At 41.1% G+C, this 21908-nt stretch overlaps 1 protein-coding gene across 6 annotated transcripts in view; it reads left to right on the top strand.

Moving 5' to 3' along the window:
* LOC120064216 (CLIP-associating protein 1-B-like) overlaps positions 1–20928 on the top strand; it is a 113010-nt gene extending 92082 nt beyond the window's left edge. For all 6 annotated transcript variants that reach the window (XM_039014630.1, XM_039014625.1, XM_039014624.1 and 3 more), the window contains 12 exons: positions 5688–5766; positions 6683–6826; positions 10211–10357; positions 10500–10606; positions 11534–11672; positions 12250–12499; positions 13052–13111; positions 13293–13483; positions 13730–13858; positions 14067–14273; positions 16654–16770; positions 17966–20928. In XM_039014630.1, the coding sequence (XP_038870558.1) occupies positions 5688–5766; positions 6683–6826; positions 10211–10357; positions 10500–10606; positions 11534–11672; positions 12250–12499; positions 13052–13111; positions 13293–13483; positions 13730–13858; positions 14067–14273; positions 16654–16770; positions 17966–18052 (1657 nt within the window). In that variant the 3' untranslated portion in view covers positions 18053–20928. The remainder of the gene's footprint in view (positions 1–5687; positions 5767–6682; positions 6827–10210; positions 10358–10499; positions 10607–11533; positions 11673–12249; positions 12500–13051; positions 13112–13292; positions 13484–13729; positions 13859–14066; positions 14274–16653; positions 16771–17965) is intronic.
* The last annotated feature ends 980 nt before the right edge of the window (positions 20929–21908 follow it).

Raw genomic sequence — 21908 nt, 5'->3', positions numbered from 1 at the left:
GTACATTTTCACACCAAATTCAGATTCTCGGGTCATTTTATTAAAAACATTTAGAAAACCAAACTTGTTTTAATAAAACACAAAATGCTGTATGTTGCTGTAGTTTGTCCATAAATCATAAAATGTTTATATTTACATTAAACTATAATACAGTTGAAGTCGGAAGTTTACATACACTTAGGTTGGAGTCATTAAAACTCGTTTTTCAACCACTCCACAAATTTCTTGTCAACAAACTTGTGCGTGACACAAGTCATTTTTCCAACAATTGTTTACAAACAGATTATTTCACTTATAATTCACTGTATCACAATTCCAGTGGGTCAGAAGTTTACATACACTAAGTTGACTGTGCCTTTAAACAGCTTGGAAAATTCCAGAAAATGATGTCATGGCTTTAGAATCTTCTAATAGGCTAATTGACATCATTTGAGTCAATTGGAGGTGTACCTGTGGATGTATTTCAAGGCCTAACTTCAAACTCAGTGCCTCTTTGCTTGACATCATTGGGAAATCAAAATAAATCAGCCAAGACCTCATAAAAAAAATTGTAGACCTCCACAAGTCTGGTTCATCCTTGGGAGCAATTTCCAAATGCCTGAAGGTACCACGTTCATCTGTACAAACAATAGCACGCAAGTATAAACCCCATGGGATCACGCAGCCATCATACCGCTCAGGAAGGAGACGCGTTCTGTCTCCTAGAGATGAATGTACTTTGGTGCGAAAAGTGCAAATCAATCCCAGAACAACAGCAAAGGACCTTGTGAAGATGCTGGAGGAAACTGGTACAAAAGTATCTATATCCATGGTTAAACGAGTCCTATATTGACATAACCTGAAAGGCCACTCAGCAAGGAAGAAGCCACTGCTCCAAAACCGCCATAAAAAAAACAGACTACGGTTTGCAACTGCACATGGGGACAAAGATTGTACTTTTTGGAGAAATGTCCTCTGGTCTGAAGAAACAAAAATAGAACTGTTTGGCCATAATGGCCATTGTTATGTTTGGAGGAAAAAGGGGCAGGCTTGCATACCGAAGAACACCATCCCAACCGTGAAGCACGGGGGTGGCAGCATCATGTTGTGGGGGTGCTTTGCTGCAGGAGGGACTGGTGCACTTCACAAAATAGATGGCATCATGAGGGAGGAATATTATGTGGATATATTGAAGCAACATCTCAAGACTAGAGGTCGACCGATTAGGATTTTTCAACGCCGATACCGATTATTGGAGGACCAAAAAAAGCTGATACCAATTAATCAGCTGATTTTTATATATATATTTGTAATGAAGACAATTACAACAATACTGAATTAACACTTTTATTTTAACTTCATATAATACATAAATAAAATCAATTTAGTCTCAAATTGATAATGAAACATGTTCAATTTGGTTTAAATAATGCAAAAACACAGTGTTGGAGAAGAAAGTAGAAGTGCAATATGTGCCATGTAAAAAAGCTAACATTTTAAGTTCCTTGCTCAGAACATGGGTGAGTCTTCAGTATTCCCAGGTAAGAAGTTTTAGGTTGTAGTTATTATAGGTATTATAGGACTATTTCTCTCTATACCATTTGTATTTCATATACCTTTGACTATTGGATGTTCTTATAGGCACTTTAGTATTCCCAGCCTAATCTCGGGAGTTGATAGGCTTGAAGTCATAAACAGCTCAATGCTTGAAGCACAGCGAAGAGCTGCTGGCAAACGCAGGAAAGTGCTGTTTGAATGGATGCTTACGAACCTGCTGCTGCCTACCATCGCTAAGTCAGACTGCTCTATCAATTATCAAATCATAGACTTAATTATAATATAATAACACACAGAAATACGAGCCTTAGGTCATTAATATGGTCAAATCTGGAAACTATAATTTCGAAAACAAAACGTTTATTCTTTCAGTGAAATACGGAACCGTTACGTATTTTATCGAACGGGCGGCAACCCTAGGTCTAAATATTGCTGTTACATTGAAGGTTGTGCAATGTTATGTCATAATTATGTAAAATTCTGGCAAATTAATTACGGATTTTGTTAGGAAGAAATGTCTTTTCACAGTTCGCAACGAGCCAGGCGGCCCAAACTGCTGCATATACCCTGACTCTGCTTGCACAGAACGCAAGAAAAGTGACACAATTTCCCTAGTTAACTTCTTTGGGATAGGGGGCGCTATTTTCACTTTGGGAAAAAATCGTGCCCAATTTAAACGGCCTCGTACTCTATTCTAGATCGTACAATATGCATATTATTATTACTATTGGATAGAAAACACTCTCAAGTTTCTAAAACCGTTTGAATTATATCTGTGAGTAAAACAGAACTCATTTTGCAGCAAACTTCCTGTCAGAAAGGGAAAAATCTGAAATCGAGGCTCTGTTCCAGGGCCTTCCTATTAATTTGCCTGAAATCTATGGATATACATGCACTGCATACGCCTTCCACTAGATGTCAACAGGCAGTGAGAGGTGGAATGGGGTGTCTAGCTTGATCTGAGGCCGAACAAGAGCTCTTGGAATGACGTGACCCCAAATTTCCTTTGTTCAGCAAGGCGCGGGAAGGAACCCTGGATTGCCTTCTGAAAAGCTTTCGGTATAGACGGCTAATATCTCCGGCTTTGATTTTATTTGATACATGTGATAATATCATCGTAAAGTGTGTTTTTTCAATATAGTTTTATCAGATTATTGAACGTTTATCGGGAGTTTTGGCGTTTTCCATTCTCTGCGTTTGGTGAAGATGGACAACTTCGCGCCACTTGGCTAGCTTTGGTTGCTAATTCGACAGGAGAAGAGGACATTCTAAAACCAAACAACGATTTATTCTGGACAAAGGACTCCTTGTACAATATTCTGATGGAAGCTCAGCAAAAGTAGGAACCATTTATGATGTTATTTCGTATTTCTGTGGAAAATGTTTAGTACTATTTTCCGCCCTCATTGCAGGCGCTGTCTCGCTATAATGTAAGCTGTATGTCGTACTAAAGTTATTTTTAGAATTCTAACACGGCGATTGCATTAAGAACTAGTGTATCTTTCATTTGCTGTACAACATGTATTTTTTAGTAAAGTTTATGATGAGTTCTTTGATTAGATTAGGTGAGTGTCAGAAATATATCCGGATAATTTTGTGCAGTTTGGCTACGTATTCACATTGTAAAACCACGATTTGTACCGCTAAATATGCACATTTTCGAACAAAACATACATGTATTGTGTAACATGATGTTATAGGACTGTCATCTGATGAAGTTTGTCAAGGTTAGTGAATAATTTTATATCTTTTGCTGTTTTTTTGCGATCGCTACCTTTGCGGTGAATGAATGCGGTTGTGTGGTTGGCTATTGTGGTACGCTAATATAATGCTATATTGTGTTTTCGCTGTAAAACACTTAAAAAATCTGAAATATTGGCTGGATTCACAAGATGTTTATCTTTCATTTGCTGTACACCATGTATTTTTCATAAATGTTTTATGATAAGTATTTAGGTATTTCACGTTGCTCTCTGTAGTTATTCTTGCTGCTTCGGTGCTATTTGTGATTGTAGCTGCAATGTAAAACTATGATTTATACCTGAAATATGCAAATTTTTCGAACAAAACATAGATTTATTGTATAACATGTTATAAGACTGTCATCTGATGAAGTTGTTTCTTGGTTAGTGACTAATTCTATCTCTATTTGGGGGTTTTGTGCAAGCTACCTGTGCTGTGAAAGAAATGTCTGTGGTGAGCTAACATAAATATACGTGGTGTTTTCGCTGTAAAACATTAAAAAAATCGGACATGTTGGCTGGATTCACAAGATGTTTATCTTTCATTTGCTGTATTGGACTTGTTAATGTGTGAAAGTTAAATATTTCTAAAAAATATTTTTTGAATTTCGCGCGCTGCCTTTTCAGTGGAATGTGGGGGGGCTAGACAGGTTAAAAGAAATTCATGTTAGCAGGCTATATTAACTAAATATGCAGGTTTAAAAACATTTACTTGTGTATTGAATTTATGAAAGACATTGATGTTTATGGTTAGGTACCTAACAGTGCTTTTTTCGCGAATGTACTTGTTAAATCATCACCCGTTTGGCGAAGTAGGCTGTGATTCGATGATAAATTAACAGGCACCGCATTGATTATATGCAACGCAGGACACGCTAGATAAACTAGTAATATCATCATCCATGTGTAGTTAACTAGTGATTATGTTAAGATTGATTTGTTTTTTATAAGATAAGTTTAATGCTAGCTAGCAACTTACCTTGGCTCCTTGCTGCACTCGCGTAACAGGTGGTCAGCCTGCCACGCAGTCTCCTCGTGAAGTGCAATGTAATCGGCCATAATCGGCGTCCAAAAATGACGATTACCGATTGTTATGAAAACTTGAAAGCGGCCCTAATTAATCGGCCATTCCGATTAATCGGTCGACTTGTACTCAAGACATCAGTCAGGACGTTAAAGCTTGGTCGCAAATGGGTCTTCCAAATGGACAATGACCCCAAGCATACTTCCAAAGTTGTGGCAAAATGGCTTAAGGACAACAAAGTCAAGGTATTGGAGTGGCCATCACAAAGCCCTGACCTCGATCCCATAGAAAATTTGTGGGCAGAACTGAAAAAGCGGGTGCGAGCAAGGAGGCCTACAAACCTGGCTCAGTTACACCAGCTCTGTCAGGAGGAATGGGCCAAAATTCACCCAACTTATTGTGGAAAGCTTGTGGAAAGTTACCCGATAACGCTTGACCCAAGTTAAACAATTTAAAGTCAATGCTACTGAATACTAATTGAGTGTATGTAAACTTCTGACCCGCTGGGAATGTGATGAAAGAAATAAAAGCTGAAATAAATCATTCTGTCTACTATTATTCTGACATTTCACATTCTTAAAATAAAGTGGTGATCCTAACTGACCTAAGCCAGGGAATTTTACCTAGGATTAAATGACAGGAATTGTGAAATACTGAGTTTAAATGTATTTGGCTAAGGTGTATGTAAACTTCCGACTTCAACTGTATTTATTACGTATAAACATAGTGTCTGGACATGTCTCATTACCTAACACTTTTTCAAGTTCCTGTAAAAACTCCAAGTTTTATTCACCCGTGATGCATCACCTAGAGGAGTAGTACTTAGATGAGCACAAATTAAGTAAATTATTTAGCTTATATCCCTTCAAAATGAGGTTCTTATTCTCAAACACCCCCTTTACCTCACTTGGCCTTCTCATTATGGAAACGGCTAAAGAGTTTTAATTGGGAAAAAGTCTGATTTAATTGTTACATTTTTTTGTATAATTTAATTTGAAATATATATTTTTTCAGTTATGTTTAACTCACAGCTTTTCATTAGGTGAGCAATGTAAAAAAATATTGATTTGAAATATTGATTTGTTTATTACTTTTTTGGACTTCGAAAACTGTTACGTAGTGATCATTTTGTGAAAATGTTGGTAAAATCGATAATATCTGATCAAAAAACATAATTATGTAATAGAGAAGTACAGATCCTAATTTTTGTGATTCAAGATGACATTTTGTAAATGGACAGTTTGATAAGAATTACCCAACTATGGTGGATGTGTAGCCAGGCCACCTCAGTAGAGTTTGATTTGAACCTGCTCAGTGTGTGAAAACACCTTATGAGAGTCATTTCATACACTAACTTCTAGTGTTTTCTGTTTTGTTCTCCTTAGGGAGTCTTTTCCGTTTGATCACCAGTTCAACATCCTGATGAGGTTCATTGTTGACCAGACACAGACACCCAACCTCAAGGTACAGTTTGCATAGAATGTCACCTAGCTAGATGATTCTCTGTTTGTTTTAGGGATTGGTTCAGGGTCTAAGAGTTTATGATTTCAAATACCAGTAGACACAGTGCCATGGTGATATTGTCAAACATTTTAAAAGTAAACTTGCTAAATGCCTGTGTGTATCATGTAGCTTAACACTTTGTATGAATCATGTAGCTTAACACTCTGTATGAATCATGTAGCTTAACACTTTGTGTGAATCATGTAGCTTAACACTCTGTATGAATCATGTAGCTTAACACTTTGTGTGAATCATGTAGCTTAACACTCTGTATGAATCATGTAGCTTAATACTTTGTGTGAATCATGTAGCTTAACACTTTGTATGAATCATGTAGCTTAACACTCTGTATGAATCATGTAGCTTAACACTCTGTATGAATCATGTAGCTTAACACTTTGTGTGAATCATGTAGCTTAACACTGTATGAATCATGTAGCTTAACACTCTGTATGAATCATGTAGCTTAACACTTTGTGTGAATCATGTAGCTTAACACTCTGTATGAATCATGTAGCTTAACACTCTGTATGAATCATGTAGCTTAACACTCTGTATGAATCATGTAGCTTAACACTCTGTATGAATCATGTAGCTTAACACTCTGTATGAATCATGTAGCTTAACACTCTGTATGAATCATGTAGCTTAACACTCTGTATGAATCATGTAGCTTAACACTCTGTATGAATCATGTAGCTTAACACTCTGTATGAATCATGTAGCTTAACACTCTGTATGAATCATGTAGCTTAACACTCTGTATGAATCATGTAGCTTAACACTCTGTATGAATCATGTAGTTTAACACTTTATGTGAATCGTGTAGCTAAATACTGTGTGAATCTTGAAGCTAAACCATGTGTGTATCATGCAGGTGAAGGTGGCCATTCTGAAGTACATAGAATCACTGGCAAGACAGATGGATCCTACAGACTTTGTCAACTCCAGTGAAACTCGACTGGCTGTATCTCGCATCATTACCTGGACCACAGAGCCCAAGAGCTCCGACGTCAGGAAGGTACAGTGCCTATAGAAAGTCTACAACCACTTGAACTTTTTTCACATGTTGTTGCATAACAAAGTGGGATTCAACTAGGTTTAATTGTAATTTTTTGTCATTGATCTACACAAAACACTACATAATGTCAAAGTGAGAGAGAAAAAATCTACACATTTTTTAAATTCAAATTAAATAACTAAAATATAGTTGTTGCATAGGTATTCACTCACTTTGTCTAGGCAAGGCTAAGTTATTCAGAAGTAAACTTTGGCTTAACAAGTCACATAATAAGTTATATGGACTCACTTTGTGTGAAATAATAGGGGTTGACATGATTTTTAATGACTACCTCTTCTTTTGTCCCCCATACAACATCTATAAGGTCTCTCAGTCAAGTATTGAATTCCAAGCACAAATTCAACTACAAAGACCAGGGAGCTTTTCGTAAGCCTCATACAGAAGGGCATTGATTGGTAGATGGGTAACAATAACAGATTAGACATTGAATATCTCGTAAAGCATGGTCAAGTTAATAATTATGCTGTGGATGGGTAAATTAAACCACCCAGACACATGGGTTGTTTAATACAGTCGTCCTCCTGAACTGAGCTGCAGGACAGGAAGGAAACATGCTTAGGGATGTCACCATGAGGCCATTGGTGATTTTAAACAGCTACAGAGTTCAATGGCTGTGATGGGATAAAAGTGAGGATAGATCAACAACATTATAGTGACGCCACAATAATGACCTAAATGACAGAGAGAAAATAATAATTACAAATAAACAGAATGAAAATATTCCAAAACATGTTAATGTATGAAACAACATTAACATGTTTTGGAATATTTCCATTGTGTTTATTTGTAATTATTATTTTCTCTCTGTCATTTAGGTCATTATTGTGGCGTCACAGTAAAGTAATACACTGTTTTGCCTAAATGCAAAGCCTTATGTTTGGGGCAAATCCAGCACATCACTGAGAAACGGCCTCCATCATGTTATGGGTATGCTTGACATCAGCAAGGACTAGGGAGTTTTTTTTTAGCATAAAAATAAATGGAATAGAGCTTAGCAAAGGCAAAAGCACAGAGGAAAACCTTGAATGAAGACCGTGAATGTTCCTGAGTTGCGGAGTTATAGTTTTGACTTAAATCTACTTGAAAGTATATGGCAAGACTTGAAAATGGCTGTCTAGCCATGCTCCCCAACACCTTGGCAGAGCTTGAAGAATTTTGAAAAGAGTAATGGGCAAATATTGCACAATACAGGTGTGCAAAGCTCTTATGAGACTTACCCAAGAAGACTCACAGCTTTAATCGCTGCCAAAGGTGTTTCTAACATTTATTGACTCAGGGGGGGTTGAATAATTATCTAATTAAGGTATATTAGTGTTTTATTTTTCATTCATCAAAAAAATAAGTACCATCTGAATAACATGCTCTCTAGGCAGAAAACAATGATAATACTGCAATGCTAATAGTACAGCAGCTAGATTACTTCCTCAGCTTTACTTTTTTTTAGGATTGGTTCGCTTTGATCTTAGCAAAACTCAGAAACCCTCCTTTAGCAGAAATGCATTCAACAGTTTTTAAATGTTATCCATATTAAAATGTAGTTATGTAGCTATCGATACACAGGGATTTACGTAATTTGAATTACTACAGATTTTATGTTTGTATTTGTTTATGTTCTTAACTGTGTTGGCAACGAAGCCATGTTCCACCAGAAATGACCTTGTGATAAGACTCTGCTATCTCTCTGTTCTGTGGCAGGACATGTGTTCACTCTTGGGTTGTTTGTTTTTCCACCACTGCTAGTTCCAATTTAAGTCCTCAACTAGTTTAACACAGGACGTACCTTACACTGTAGGGTATTAAAAACAGCTAGACTAAAAATAATCTTTAAAGGAATGGGAAATAAATATTATTTTCCTGCTTTTAATTGTTTTATAATAGAAACAAACTTTATATACCCCACTTGCATCCCACAGGAGGACCCTGTTAACAGCTATAACCTTGTCTATGTTTATAGTAGTGTACTACTATAAACATCTGCTTTCCTTTGTCAAAACTACAATACCCATAATTCTACCTCCCTGCCACTGTGCCCCAGACCCTTCATAACTGGGTGGTGGAGGAGCTATCAGGCAGGTCCAGTACTGCAGCCTTACTGTCCCAGCAGGCCGGGGAGGGGCAACTGGAAGAGAGGTGTAAGCAGGTAGTGCCTCGTCAACCAATCACTGTCCACCGCCAAGCACGCACCGCCTGCCGAGCTGCACAGATGCCTAGCTGCCTCAGAGTGTGAAATGATCTCAAGTGTGGCCTTGCCTTTTTTACCTCACCTTCACGCTCTAGCCCTTTCTACTGCTCGCTTTAACCTACAGTAGCTATGCCTTGAGAATTTGATTCTGGATAAATGGGCAGGTTTGAAAGTAAAACTGCTGTTGTTGGCCAACAGAACACTACTACAACACAACAAAAAATGTATGTCATTAGGTCTCAGGAGTATGTGAATGGATTGTTGCTTTGTTTGTTCAAAGTTCTACCGACCGATATCATCGCCGAATAACGATGTGAAAACTTGAATGCTATTTTCCCTTTTTTGTTCTGTGTGCCTAACACATTGTCTGTTTTGAACCACATTAACAGCCTCTACATATGCATGCTGACATGGTCGTTTCTAGTAGAAAGAATGACTTTTTTTATTTAAGATTGTATTTATTTAGGTAATGTCTCAGTCCTTGTTAAAAGCAATGTCTAACCTGCTAGAACTAGGTACTTCTGAATTTAATATTTTGTTTTTAAAGCATGATGTCACTCACCACAAATGTATATTTCAGCAGAAGTTGCAAAAACGTGTTTGATAATGTGATCAACTGTGATTTCGATTTTTGGACTGTACTGTTTTATTCAGTATATAACACTACAGACACAGCAGTTTCAAGGTGTACATCCAAGTCTCTCCACTGGTATGGTTAGCTGACAAATTCCTTTTAGTTCCTAAAGGAGCAAAGAGCTTCCCCGTAAGAATACATCATCCACTATTGACTATATGTCCCTGTTCCCCCTATCTGTTCCCCAGGCAGTCCATAACCCACTATGAACTATGTCCCTGTTCCCCCTATCTGTTCCCCAGGCAGTCCATAACCCACTATTGACTATGTCCCTGTTCCCCCTATCTGTTCCCCAGGCAGTCCATAACCCACTATGAACTATGTCCCTGTTCCCCCTATCTGTTCCCCAGGCAGTCCATAACCCACTATGAACTATGTCCCTGTTCCCCCTATCTGTTCCCCAGGCAGTCCATAACCCACTATTGACTATATGTCCCTGTTCCCCCTATCTGTTCCCCAGGCAGTCCATAACCCACTATTGACTACTGTATGTCCCTCTGCCCCCCAGGCGGCCCAGGTTGTGCTGATCTCTCTGTTTGAGCTGAACACCCCAGAGTTCACCATGCTGCTGGGAGCCCTGCCCAAGACCTTCCAGGACGGGGCCACCAAGCTGCTCCAGAACCACCTGAAGAACTCCAGCAACACCAGCAGCGTGGTAAATGAATACAACCAGGGATAAAAGGGAGGGGGATCTGTTTACGCTAGCAGCCTTATCAATTTTGGTGAGGTGATTAGTAATATTTTATTTTTGGTGCATATTTACCATTTATAAACCTGTTTGTCTCTTTCTTTCTCAGAGTTCTCCCAGCAACACTATTGGGCGGACCCCAAGCCGGCACCCCCCAAGCCGGACCAGCCCTCTCACTTCCCCGACCAACTGCTCCCATGGGGGGCTATCTCCCAGGTACGTACCTCCCCTCTCTGACCTCCATCCAGAGGTGCCAGTGTCAGTTTGTCTCCTAATGCATGGCTAAACCACAGAGTGCTGCTTGACTGACTGAGGCCTTGTTCTCCTTCACCATGCATTCTAATACTCTACTCATATTAACGCATGCCGACCTCTAACCTCAACTCAGACTATAGTTTATTTTTCTCTTCCCTCCTCTCTCTCTCTGCTGCACTCCTCCTTCCTTCTTTCTCTCTCCTCTGTGTGTGTGGCCCCTTGTGTTGTTGCCCCCACCCTGTCCCGTTCTCTCCTTCTCCGCCCGTTTGTCCGTCTTTTCCTCGTGGCCGTGCTGTGGCCACAGTCGGTTGTGGGGTGGGTGTTGGAGTGGCGATGGGCTACCTAAGCACCCCCCTCATCCTCCTCCACCTCACTCCACCCCCGCAGGCCCCGCCCTCAGGGTCCTCCGCAGAGCGTGCTCTCCCAGGTAACACACCTAGGGGCGGAGCCTCAGTTCCCTAGGAGGGGCAGGACAGGAAGTGACACGTCGTGCTTCTGTTGTCCTCCCAATATTTCCTCGACCAATAGGGATTGGGAATCTTTTCAGAACATTTTCCTATTTCTGTTGTCTCTTTTTGCACTATGGTGTCAATGTTCTCTGGGGATGTATCAGTCCCTCCTAACTAATCCCTTACAAGTGACAAATTGGGTAGTTAGAACATCACACACCATCATCCATGGTCAGAGCTTTGCCTAGAATACATCTTTACCTATCTGTGTGAAGGTCATCTACTTAGCTTGCAGAAGCAATAACCTTTTGTATGGTGTCAGACTGAAACGGCAAGTGTCCTTATAAGTGTATTCATGTGTGTGTGCAGCTTTACTGTTGTGTGTCTGCTGTCCTGATGGACACTATATAAATCCTCTCTTCCTGTTCTGTCTCCTTAGTATGTTGGAGTATGACACAGAGAACATGAACTCTGATGAGATCTACAGCTCCCTGCGAGGGGTCACAGAGGCCATCCAGAGCTTCAGCTACCACAGCCAGGAGGACCTCAACGAGTTGAGAGGGAAGAGGGACGATGCTGTGAGTCCCAACCTCTACATTGGAAGTGTCCTCTCTCCTCGCTCCTTATCAAAACGCATAGGAGGATACATCCAAAGTCCCACCCCTTTCACCTTCTCCTCTAATGAATTTTGAGTAAGAGGCGAAGAGAGAGGACATGAGGACAAATAAATTGGGAAAGAGCCCAGGGCCCATATCCACAAAGCATCTCAGAGTAGAAGTGCTGATCTAGGATCTGTCCATAAAATCTTATTCATTATGATCTAAAAGGCAAAACGGATCCTAGATCAGCACTCGTACTCTGAGATGCTTTGTGGATACAGGACCTGGACTTCATGTTGCGTTCCTATATACCTCTCTGGTTCACAACAGGTTGGTGACCCCTTAATTGGGGAGGACAGGCTCGTTGTAATGTCTGGAGCGGAATTAGTGGAATGGTATCAAATACATCAAACACATGGTTTCCATGTGTTTGATGCCATTCCATTTACTCCGTTCCAGACATTATTATGAGCCGTCCTCCCTCAGTAGCCTCCACTGCCCTGGATGTCAACCATTTCCACGTCTGAGACTAACTGTGTTCTCTCTCTCCCCCCAGGCGGGACGGGAAGGTGTGGCGCCCTCTCCAGGCTCTGATGCCCATCTGGGGCTGGATGTGGTGGAGGGTGGGCGTACGGCCCTGGATAACAAGACCTCCCTTCTCAACACCCCGTCCCCCCGCTCCTTCTCTGGGCCGCGAGCCAGGGAGTTCGCCCCCTACGGATACGGAGACACCATCACCTCATCCTACGACAAGAGCGCCCTGAAGGAGGCCGTGTTTGATGACGACGTGGAGCAGTTTAGAGACTGTGAGTCACCTTTGCTTGAACCTTGACCCTGTGACTCCACCTCCATGTTGACCACCTCTGATCCATCCTGTGATGTCATGACATGATGGTGTGACGTCTTCAGGTTTAGGCAACACAAAGAAAGAATAGATTTGGTCTTCGGGTTTAGGCAACACAAAGAAAGAATAGATTTGGTCTTCGGGTTTAGGCAACACAAAGAAAGAATAGATTTGGTCTTCGGGTTTAGGCAACACAAAGAAAGAATAGATTTGGTCTTCAGGTTTAGGCAACACAAAGAAAGAATAGATTTGGTCTTCAGGTTTAGGCAACACAAAGAAAGAATAGATTTGGTCTTCAGGTTTAGGCAACACAAAGAAAGAATAGATTTGGTCTTCGGGTTTAGGCAACACAAAGAAAGAATAGATTTGGTCCATTCTAGTGTTACATGCTGGCTGAAACCAAAGTGATGGAATGTTTAGACCAAAAACATTGGGAATAGGATGGCCCTTTATCTGCAGTGAAAAGTGAGTCTGATTGTCTTCCTCCCTCTACCCTTTCTTCCCTCCTCTACAGGCCGTCGGCAGGACAGCAGTGGTGAAAACAAGATGGTGCTGTCTAAGGGCTTTGCTCCAGGTAGAGACACTACTCCATGACTGATGTTTTTGTTTTATAAAGTTTTTCAATGCTGTTTCCATTGCTATCCATTTCCTTGTCACTTATTTTTTTGTTGGTACATGGGGTTACTAGCTAGCTAGGGCTGAGAGTTAAATGATCCATACCACTCACCCAGTCTTCTCCTCTGTCCTCTCCTCAGGTTCCCAGGACCACTCGGACCTAGTTGCAGACCTGCTGAAGGAACTGTCTAATCACAATGAACGCGTGGAGGAGCGTAAAGGGGCGTTGGTGGAGCTCCTGAAGATCACCCGGGAGGACAGCCTGGCCGTGTGGGACGAACACTTCAAGACCATCCTCCTACTGCTCCTGGAGACACTGGGGGATAAAGACGTAGGGATCCTTTACTTTTACTAGTTATGACAGACAGACTAGTTGGAAGGTTTTACTTGACAAACACATTCATACATAATAATAAGACTGCATCCCCAACTACCTCATTGATTATTTGTTTAGCTGCAAATGTAAAACACTATAAAGCTGAAAGATATGGCTTTTGGTGTGTGGGTGTGTGGTGCATGTCTGTGAGCAAGAATGCATGTATGGTTTGTAATGGCGGCTTGTTACCCTCCCATGCAGTACACTATCCGGGCCCTGGCGCTGAGGGTACTGAAGGAGATACTGCGGAACCAGCCGGCCCGCTTCAAGAACTACGCTGAACTCACCATCATGAAGACCCTAGAGGCACACAAAGACTCCCACAAGGAGGTGCAACTCCTTATATTTATATTCCCTGGTGTCCCCCAAGGCTCGGTACCAGTTCTGTCCTGTTCTCTCTGTATACCAAGTCCATTCTTGCTTCTGTCATATCTTCCACATGGTCTCTCTTATCACTGTTACACCCAGAGCAGTTCTCTGTCATCAAACCCATGATATAAACCACCATATAAACCTTCTCCCTCCACTTTCCCCGTAGGTGGTAAGAGCAGCGGAGGAGTCTGCCTCCACCCTGGCCGGCTCCATCCACCCAGAGCAGTGTATCAAGGTGCTGTGTCCCATCGTCCAGACGGCTGACTACCCCATCAACCTGGCTGCCATCAAAATGCAGACCAAGGTGATAGAACGCATCACCAAGGAGTCCCTGCACCAGCTGTTGCCTGACATCATACCAGGACTACTGCAGGTGAGAATATGGTCCTGTTTTGCATTATGTGAGTGTTTGGTAAGAGTGTGGTGCTGCGCTGGTTATGGCAACCCACTGGGCACAAACTAGTTAAATCAAAGTTGTTTCCACGTCATTTCATATTTGTTTTAATATGTGATGAAGTTGAATCAAACATTGGATTTGCAAAAAATCGTCTATTTACAGGAATTTCTGGATTTTTTGTATTTCTATCACACAGCTTTTAACCTAAATCCAATGATATGGTTACATTTTTTGTTGATTTTCATATGAATTCACTTTAGTTGGCAACTCAATCAAATGTAAATCCAAACTAGATGTTGAGATGAAGACGTCTGTGCCCAGTGGGAAGGTTGTGGGTTCAATTTCTGCATGGATTACATACTTATTCAAACGAAATGTATACCGTTTATAGACTATGATGATATTGTCTCTATAGGAACGCAGCTGCCACTGTATTGAAGCCATTGGACAAAGTTTATCATAGCACACTACACATTATTAATGGCGATATGTTCAGTACACACCACTGCATACGTTCAGTACACACCACTGCGTAGGTTCAGTACACACCACTGCGTAGGTTCAGTACACACCACTGCGTAGGTTCAGTACACACCTGCGTAGGTTCAGTACACACCACTGCGTAGGTTCAGTACACACCACTGCGTAGGTTCAGTACACACCACTGCGTAGGTTCAGTACACACCACTGCGTAGGTTCAGTACACACCACTGCGTAGGTTCAGTACACACCACTGCGTAGGTTCAGTACACACCACTGCGTAGGTTCAGTACACACCACTGCATTATGTATCAGAAAGTAGGCTGGCCCTCTTTGAAGTCTTGTAGAGCGATGCTTTGCACTCTTTTTGTTTATAAAGCCCTCCTGCATTAACCTCCGCCGTACCTTACTTCAGACCCGGTCTCAGGAGTGGCTAGTTAGGTCAATCTGCTTCTAGTTTTTTTTGCACCTTACTTGTGGAATGCTCTATGAGGTTGGATGAATTGGTGACTCTAGGACAATTCAAAAGGCTGATTCAGGACCTTATTACTAAAGAATGTGTTTGTTTTCTATGCTTGTGTTTTGCTTTTTCGTGTATTGCCGTTGTTTTTGTTTTATATATTGTTGATATGTGTATTGATGTGTATAGTGATGATAGTGATGTGCATAGTTTATATTATTGATGTGTATAGTGATGTGTATATTGATGTTTATATAGGACTCATCTGTGAAAGAGACCTTGATCTCAGCATAACTACCTTTTGTAAATAAAGGTTAAATAAAAAAACATGTTAAATTGCTTTTGAAGAAAGTGGCATGCATAATGTGGGACTAGTGAAGGGGGCATTGCAGAGGGAAAATAGAAACATCCTTTTTTGTATCAGCACCATATTGGTTCATGTTCTTACTTGGACAGCGGGAACTGTTTGTTCCTGGAAATGTTTCTCTCTAGGTATGGAGTTGTGGACAGATAATGTCTCAATCGTTTAATTTTTTTTTCTCCGTTATTTTACCAGGTAAGTTGACTGAGAACACATTCTCATTTACAGCAACGACCTGGGGAATAGTTACAGGGGAGAGGAGGGGGATGAATGAGACAATTGTAAACTGGGGATTATTAGGTGACCGTGATGGTTTGAGGGCCAGATTGGGAATTTAGCCAGGACACCCCTACTCTTACGATAAGTGCCACGGGATCTTTAATGACCTCAGAGAGTCAGGACACCCGTTTAACGTCCCATCCGAAAGACGGCACCCTACACAAGGCAGTGTCCCCAATCACTGCTCTGGGGCATTGGGATATTTTTTAGACCAGAGGAAAGAGTGCCTCCTACTGGCCTTCCAACACCACTTCCAGCAGCATCTGGTCTCCCATCCAGGGACTGACCAGGACCAACCCTGCTTCAGAAGCAAGCCAGCAGTGGTATGCAGGGTGGTATGCTGCTGGCTCATATTGCAACTGCACAGAAAACAAAGTGTTTCTCTGTTTTCTTAGATGTAAATAGTGATTTTAGCTCTGCAGATGACTTGGTTTAGAACTCCTGTGAATGCAGGATTAGGGAAAGGGGTCATGGAAAGAAAATCTAGTAGAAACATCCTGGGTAGGTTCTAGGCCTACACCGTATTTGTTCATGTTCATATTTTGACAGTGAGAAATGTTTGTCTAATTTGTACCTGGAAATGTTTGCCTGTACTCTGCCCCTGGGCACACACCTCTGCCACTCCTCCCACGTTCCCAATGACCTGTTGTTCTATGTGTGCTCGTTCACGAGTGTGTTCGCTGCTAGCTGATTCAGTATGTATGTGTGCTTGTTTCTCTGTGTGTGTTTCTCCTGCTGGCAGCCAGTCCAGTGATAGTCTGTATGTCTGTTCCCAGGGCTATGACAACACAGAGAGTAGTGTTCGCAAGGCCAGCGTGTTCTGTCTGGTGGCCATCTACTCTGTGATTGGAGAAGAGCTCAAACCACACCTGCAGCTACTCACGGGCAGCAAGGTACGCTACCCACCACTGTCATGTGCTCGTCTGCATCTCAAAGTCCTCACACACACACACACGTCCCCCAAACACAACCCCCTTATCGGTTTTCCAGGTTTTTATTTCGCCTCTGGTTTCGACTGGTTTGGTCTGTGGTGTGTGGTTGGGATGTACAGTAAGGGTAATTTTTGCTACACTTTCTCTCGGCGGCCTGTGTGGCCGTGCATAAGGGGGCACTGGAGTCCATCAGGGTCATACTCATTAGGACACACTGTAGCAAAACATTGTGCAACGGAAAATGATAATCTGTGTTTCTCATTGGACAAGTTCAGGTAGTACTTCCTCGTTTCGGACCGTTTTCTTCCGTTTTGTGCCTTATGAACACTATCCAATGTGAATCCCCTTTTTCCCCCTCCTATTCCTGGCTTCTGACAGGCAGGCCAGGCAGAAAGTGAGAGTAAGAGAGTGTGTGCTGGCTGGATTGAGCCTGTTGCACAATGACCTTGGCTGGGTTGAGAAAGCAGCAGTGTCACGGAGCATTGGCTCGTAGGTTCATCGCTACAGCGACAGTTTAGTTAGTTAGCGTTTACACCTTATTAGAGACTCTGGACCCTCACGACATTCCAAGCAGAGCCATGCCCAAAGCCTAATCCTAGAGCCGCCGTAGTAAGTAGACTATAACACACATTTCCCTTAGCAAGCTCTACTCTAATCAGGCATGTCATTCCACTGGATGACGTAGCTAGCTCCGATTTAAAAAAAAATATCACTAACATTAACTTACAAAATGATTACCCATTCATTAGTAGATGTCAACCTTGAAACAATGTTGTCCTCATTTCTGTGAGGAAATACGCAATTGGCACAATGAGCTAAATGTTACTAAGGTCACTCTGCCTGTCACGCTACGCCAGCCGTTCTCCCGTCACCTCAGTACCGCCACAGCTTTCTGTCATCTGATTGGTCTAGACCAGGGTTGGGGTAAATTCCATTTTGAGTCCTGTGTCGCTGAGTTCTCAATACTGTAAGTCGCTCTGGTAAGAGCGTCTGCTAAATTACTAAAATGTATTGTAGATGTTAATTCAGGAAGCAAACTCAACATCCTGATATTGAAATTTCAGTTGACTTACTTTTACCAACCCTGGTTGGGACAACGGTGCCATTGTAACCTTTCTGTCATGATCACAACAATGCAAAACTGTTCTTCTTGCAGATGAAGCTGCTGAACTTGTACATCAAGAGGGCTCAGACAACCAACAGCAACAGCAGCAGTTCCTCGGATGTCTCTTCACACAGCTAGCTGTAGGAGCAGAGGGAGAGAAACACAGATCCGTCTGCCTGTACTGTGCATCTGAATTAGGGGGAAAAGGTTGCTTCCCAAATTGGCATCCTTTTCCCTATATAGTGCACTACTGTTGGGCTCTGGTCAGAAGTAGTTCCCTATACAGGGAATAGGGTGCCATTTGGGACAGATCCATAGTCGTGCCTCTTCCAGACCTTTCCATTCCTTTTATTTTCCTCTCTCCTTCACCCCACTGGACTCCTCTGGGTGACCCTATGACCTGCTCATCACTTCAACCACCGCTTCACTTACTTTGCTCTTTCCCCCACCCCATGGAACATGTACATTCATTTGTCTCATCTCGTCGTCGTCGTCGTCGTCCCCCCCCCCCCCCCCCCCCCCCCGCTGTTATAACACATCACTAGCAATGTGTTGTAAGGTAAAGATCAGATATTCATTATGTTGAGCATTCAGAGTGTAGGGGTGGAAACGTAACCAAGGGTTATGAAATGGTCCAATAAGAATGGTACGTATGGTCCAATACCAAATAATACCCTGATATTGATTCAGCAAACACAAAACATCCCTTCAAATGCAATTGGATGAGTAAACACAGCCTGAAATGTCACAGTAGAATAGGTTCTTCACGTTTAACCAGGAAGTCCCATTGAGGTCGGAAGACCTTATTCCTAAGGGGGACCACATGACAGTTGGTTTGTGATAAAGAATCATATGGCTGGCCCAGTGAGGATACAAAGCCCTTATAAACAGTTTAGGAACAATGAAAACCAAATATGTCAGCCATTGAAGTAGAATTAGTAGATTGTTTTTCTTTATTAACTGAGGTATGGTGTTATACAATCCTATAAAAAGTGTAAGAAGGAAACATTTTAATAAAAAAATGTTACATATGTCAATCATTATAAAGACTAACTTAAGCCCAGGTAAACTAACACTATCTTTTATTGTTAGTATCCATTAGTTTGGGAGAAATTATGACGCAAACATTATCAGAGGCCAACTTCCAGCTAATAGCTTGGCTATATCATGAGAAAAAATAGAAGTACTGTGTTAAATAAATGGTGACCTTCATTTTTTCAACCAAAAATTGGCAATCTAAAATTGAAGCTGTTCAAAATAAGGAGAGCGGTAAAGATGCAACAGTGTCTGAAGTTAGAAAATCTGTCTTTCCAACTCACAATCAATTATTGTTGTGGTTACCTCCATTTCCATTGTCAAATAAAAACAAATATGAAGGGAAGAAAATACACCAAGACATTACATTTCTTTACATTCCCTGAATCAATCAAGTGAAATTGAAGGGATCACTTCCAACTCATAGAATTAGAATGAGTGTTCTCAACCTACTCAATGTCCATGTTGCTAATGATGTCACACTGAATGTGTGTGCCATTATCAGTCATGACAACAAACTTGTCAGTGAAAACACTAAACAAATCCAAAGTGTCACGTTTATTTATTCCCACCCTCTTCCCACCTGTGTTGCCAGATTATGGCATTGATGCTGCTGTTTATAACGTATACCTGTCTGATGATGAGTAACAACCCTACACTTGTTGATAATGCGAATATTACAGGCTCAGTTTTGGAAGGAGATCAGTGGATTCATTGAGACAGACTCCTAGTCCTGGATTAAAAACTATTCTCAATGGAGAATATCTATTAAAAGTGTGTTTTAGTCCTAGTCTTAATATGCGTCCAGGAAACCGTCCCAACTAGGTTTATGTTCATTTTCCACAGTAATGTTTGGATCACTTCTACTGTTGAAAAACAGGATAGATGTACATACAGAAGCTCTCAGCTCTTAAAAATGTGAAACCATTACTCCAGGAACTACAATAAACTGGCTTGCAAACCGATACAATAATATTCACGATGATGCAAAAATGAGTTGTTTATAATAATACAGTATTACACCCATCTTCTCATCACCTTCCTTTCACGTAACTACAGCTTTTGCAATAAAGAAAATACCATGATGAGCAAACTTAAGTATTTTGTACATAACTCTTGATCAATCACCACTTCGCAACTTTCATGTAATGAAATAAAAAGGTTGGCTATCTCACTTTTTTTGCACGTTAGCGAATTAGCTTGCATGTTTTTGGGCAGCACATCCACTTGTTGCTGCCTTTAATCGATGGGTCCTGTTTTCTCTGTTGAAGTGCACTTGTAACCACATCAGTTTGGTCAGCCTTTACAACAACAGGTAGCCACCTGGCAGGAATACACTCACTGAGTTCTGTGAGTTGTCCAGAACTACGAAGACTGTCTGCCCTAGACAACTGTGTACACTGTACAGGACCTAACCGTCTCAAGATGCCAAGCAGACATGTACAGTACTGGGTCTCCTTTAGTACAGTACTACATATTTGGGCATGTGGCTTTATAAAGGTACACTGTGTGTGCGTGCCTTGTTACTATAGCAAAGTATGTGGCATCTATTTCCATCTGTTGAACAGTTTAAAAAATGACACTAATTGTTTGCTTTGTTTGTTTTTAAATGGGGCCATCATCCCTTTGTAAGTATGTTCATTTAATTTGATTGTGTGTTAGGGAGAAGCCAATTGTTTTGTTAAAGACAGAAAGTACTGTATTGGCTGATGACCCATGAAGATCTGGATCATTATCTGCAGGTGATGATGGTCCCTAAGAGAAGCTAATCCTAGCAATCTGTTCACTTTGCATGTTATTGTGTTTGTTTCTATTGTTTTGTCATTTAAGATTCATATCTGTATTTATGATAGTTTTATTTTAGTTGTAGTTTTTCATGACAACTTGTACAAAAGGGTTTTGTTCAAATCCACCTGTGATAGATGATTTGCCTCAATGTACATTTGTTTGCTTTAGAAATAAACAAACATTCAAGTTGATTCACTTTGTTTATATAAGTTTGTATTTGTATATTTAGGTGATCGAATTTAGCATTGGTATGCAGTTCGATTGCTCAGTGCATTAGTTCTTCTGTCTAAACATTAACCCAACTGAGACTTTGATATGCTCTTTTGGTACGAAAATAGCTCCCTTGGCTGCCAAGGGAGCTGAAGCATAGGCTGGAACAGTAGGCTGAGCCAGGGACAAATGGCCCATTGAATAACCTTTTTAATATATACAATACCAGTCAAAAGTTTGGACACACCTACTCATTCAAGGATATTTCTTTATTTTGACTGTTTTCTACATTGTAGAATAATAGCGAAGACATTAAAACTATGAAATAACACAATTGGAATCATGTAGTAACCCCAAAAAAGTGTTAAACAAATCCAAAATATATTTTATTTTTGAGATTCTTCAACGTAGCCACCATTTGCCTTGATGACAGCTTTGCACACTCTTGGTATTCTCTCAACCAGCTTCATGAGGTAGTCACCTGGAATGCATTTCAATTAACAGGTGTGCCTTGTTAAAAGTTAATTCTGTCCTTATTGCGTTTGAGCCAACCAATTGTGTTGTGACAAGGTAGGGGTGGTATACAGAAGATAGCAAGGACAGCTCAAATAAGCAAAGAGAAACGACAGTCCATCATTACTTTAAGACCTGAAGGTCAGTCAGTCCGGAAAATGTCAAGAACTTTCTTCAAGTGCAGTTGCAAAAACCATCAAATGTTATAATGAAACTGGCTCTCATGAGGACCACCACAGGAAAGGAAGACCCAGAGTTACCTCTGCTGAGGATAAGTTCATTAGAGTTAAGTGAACCTCAGATTGCAGCACAAATAAATGCTTCAAAAAGTTCAAGTAACAGACACATCTCAACATCAACTGTTCAGAGGAGACTGCGGAAATCAGGCCTACATGATCGAATTGCTGTAAAGAAACCACTACTAAAGGACACCAATAAGAGGAAGAGA

Source organism: Salvelinus namaycush, chromosome 19, assembly GCF_016432855.1.
Source record: "Salvelinus namaycush isolate Seneca chromosome 19, SaNama_1.0, whole genome shotgun sequence".
NCBI lineage: Eukaryota > Metazoa > Chordata > Actinopteri > Salmoniformes > Salmonidae > Salvelinus > Salvelinus namaycush.
This window is presented reverse-complemented; position numbering and strand designations above follow the sequence as displayed.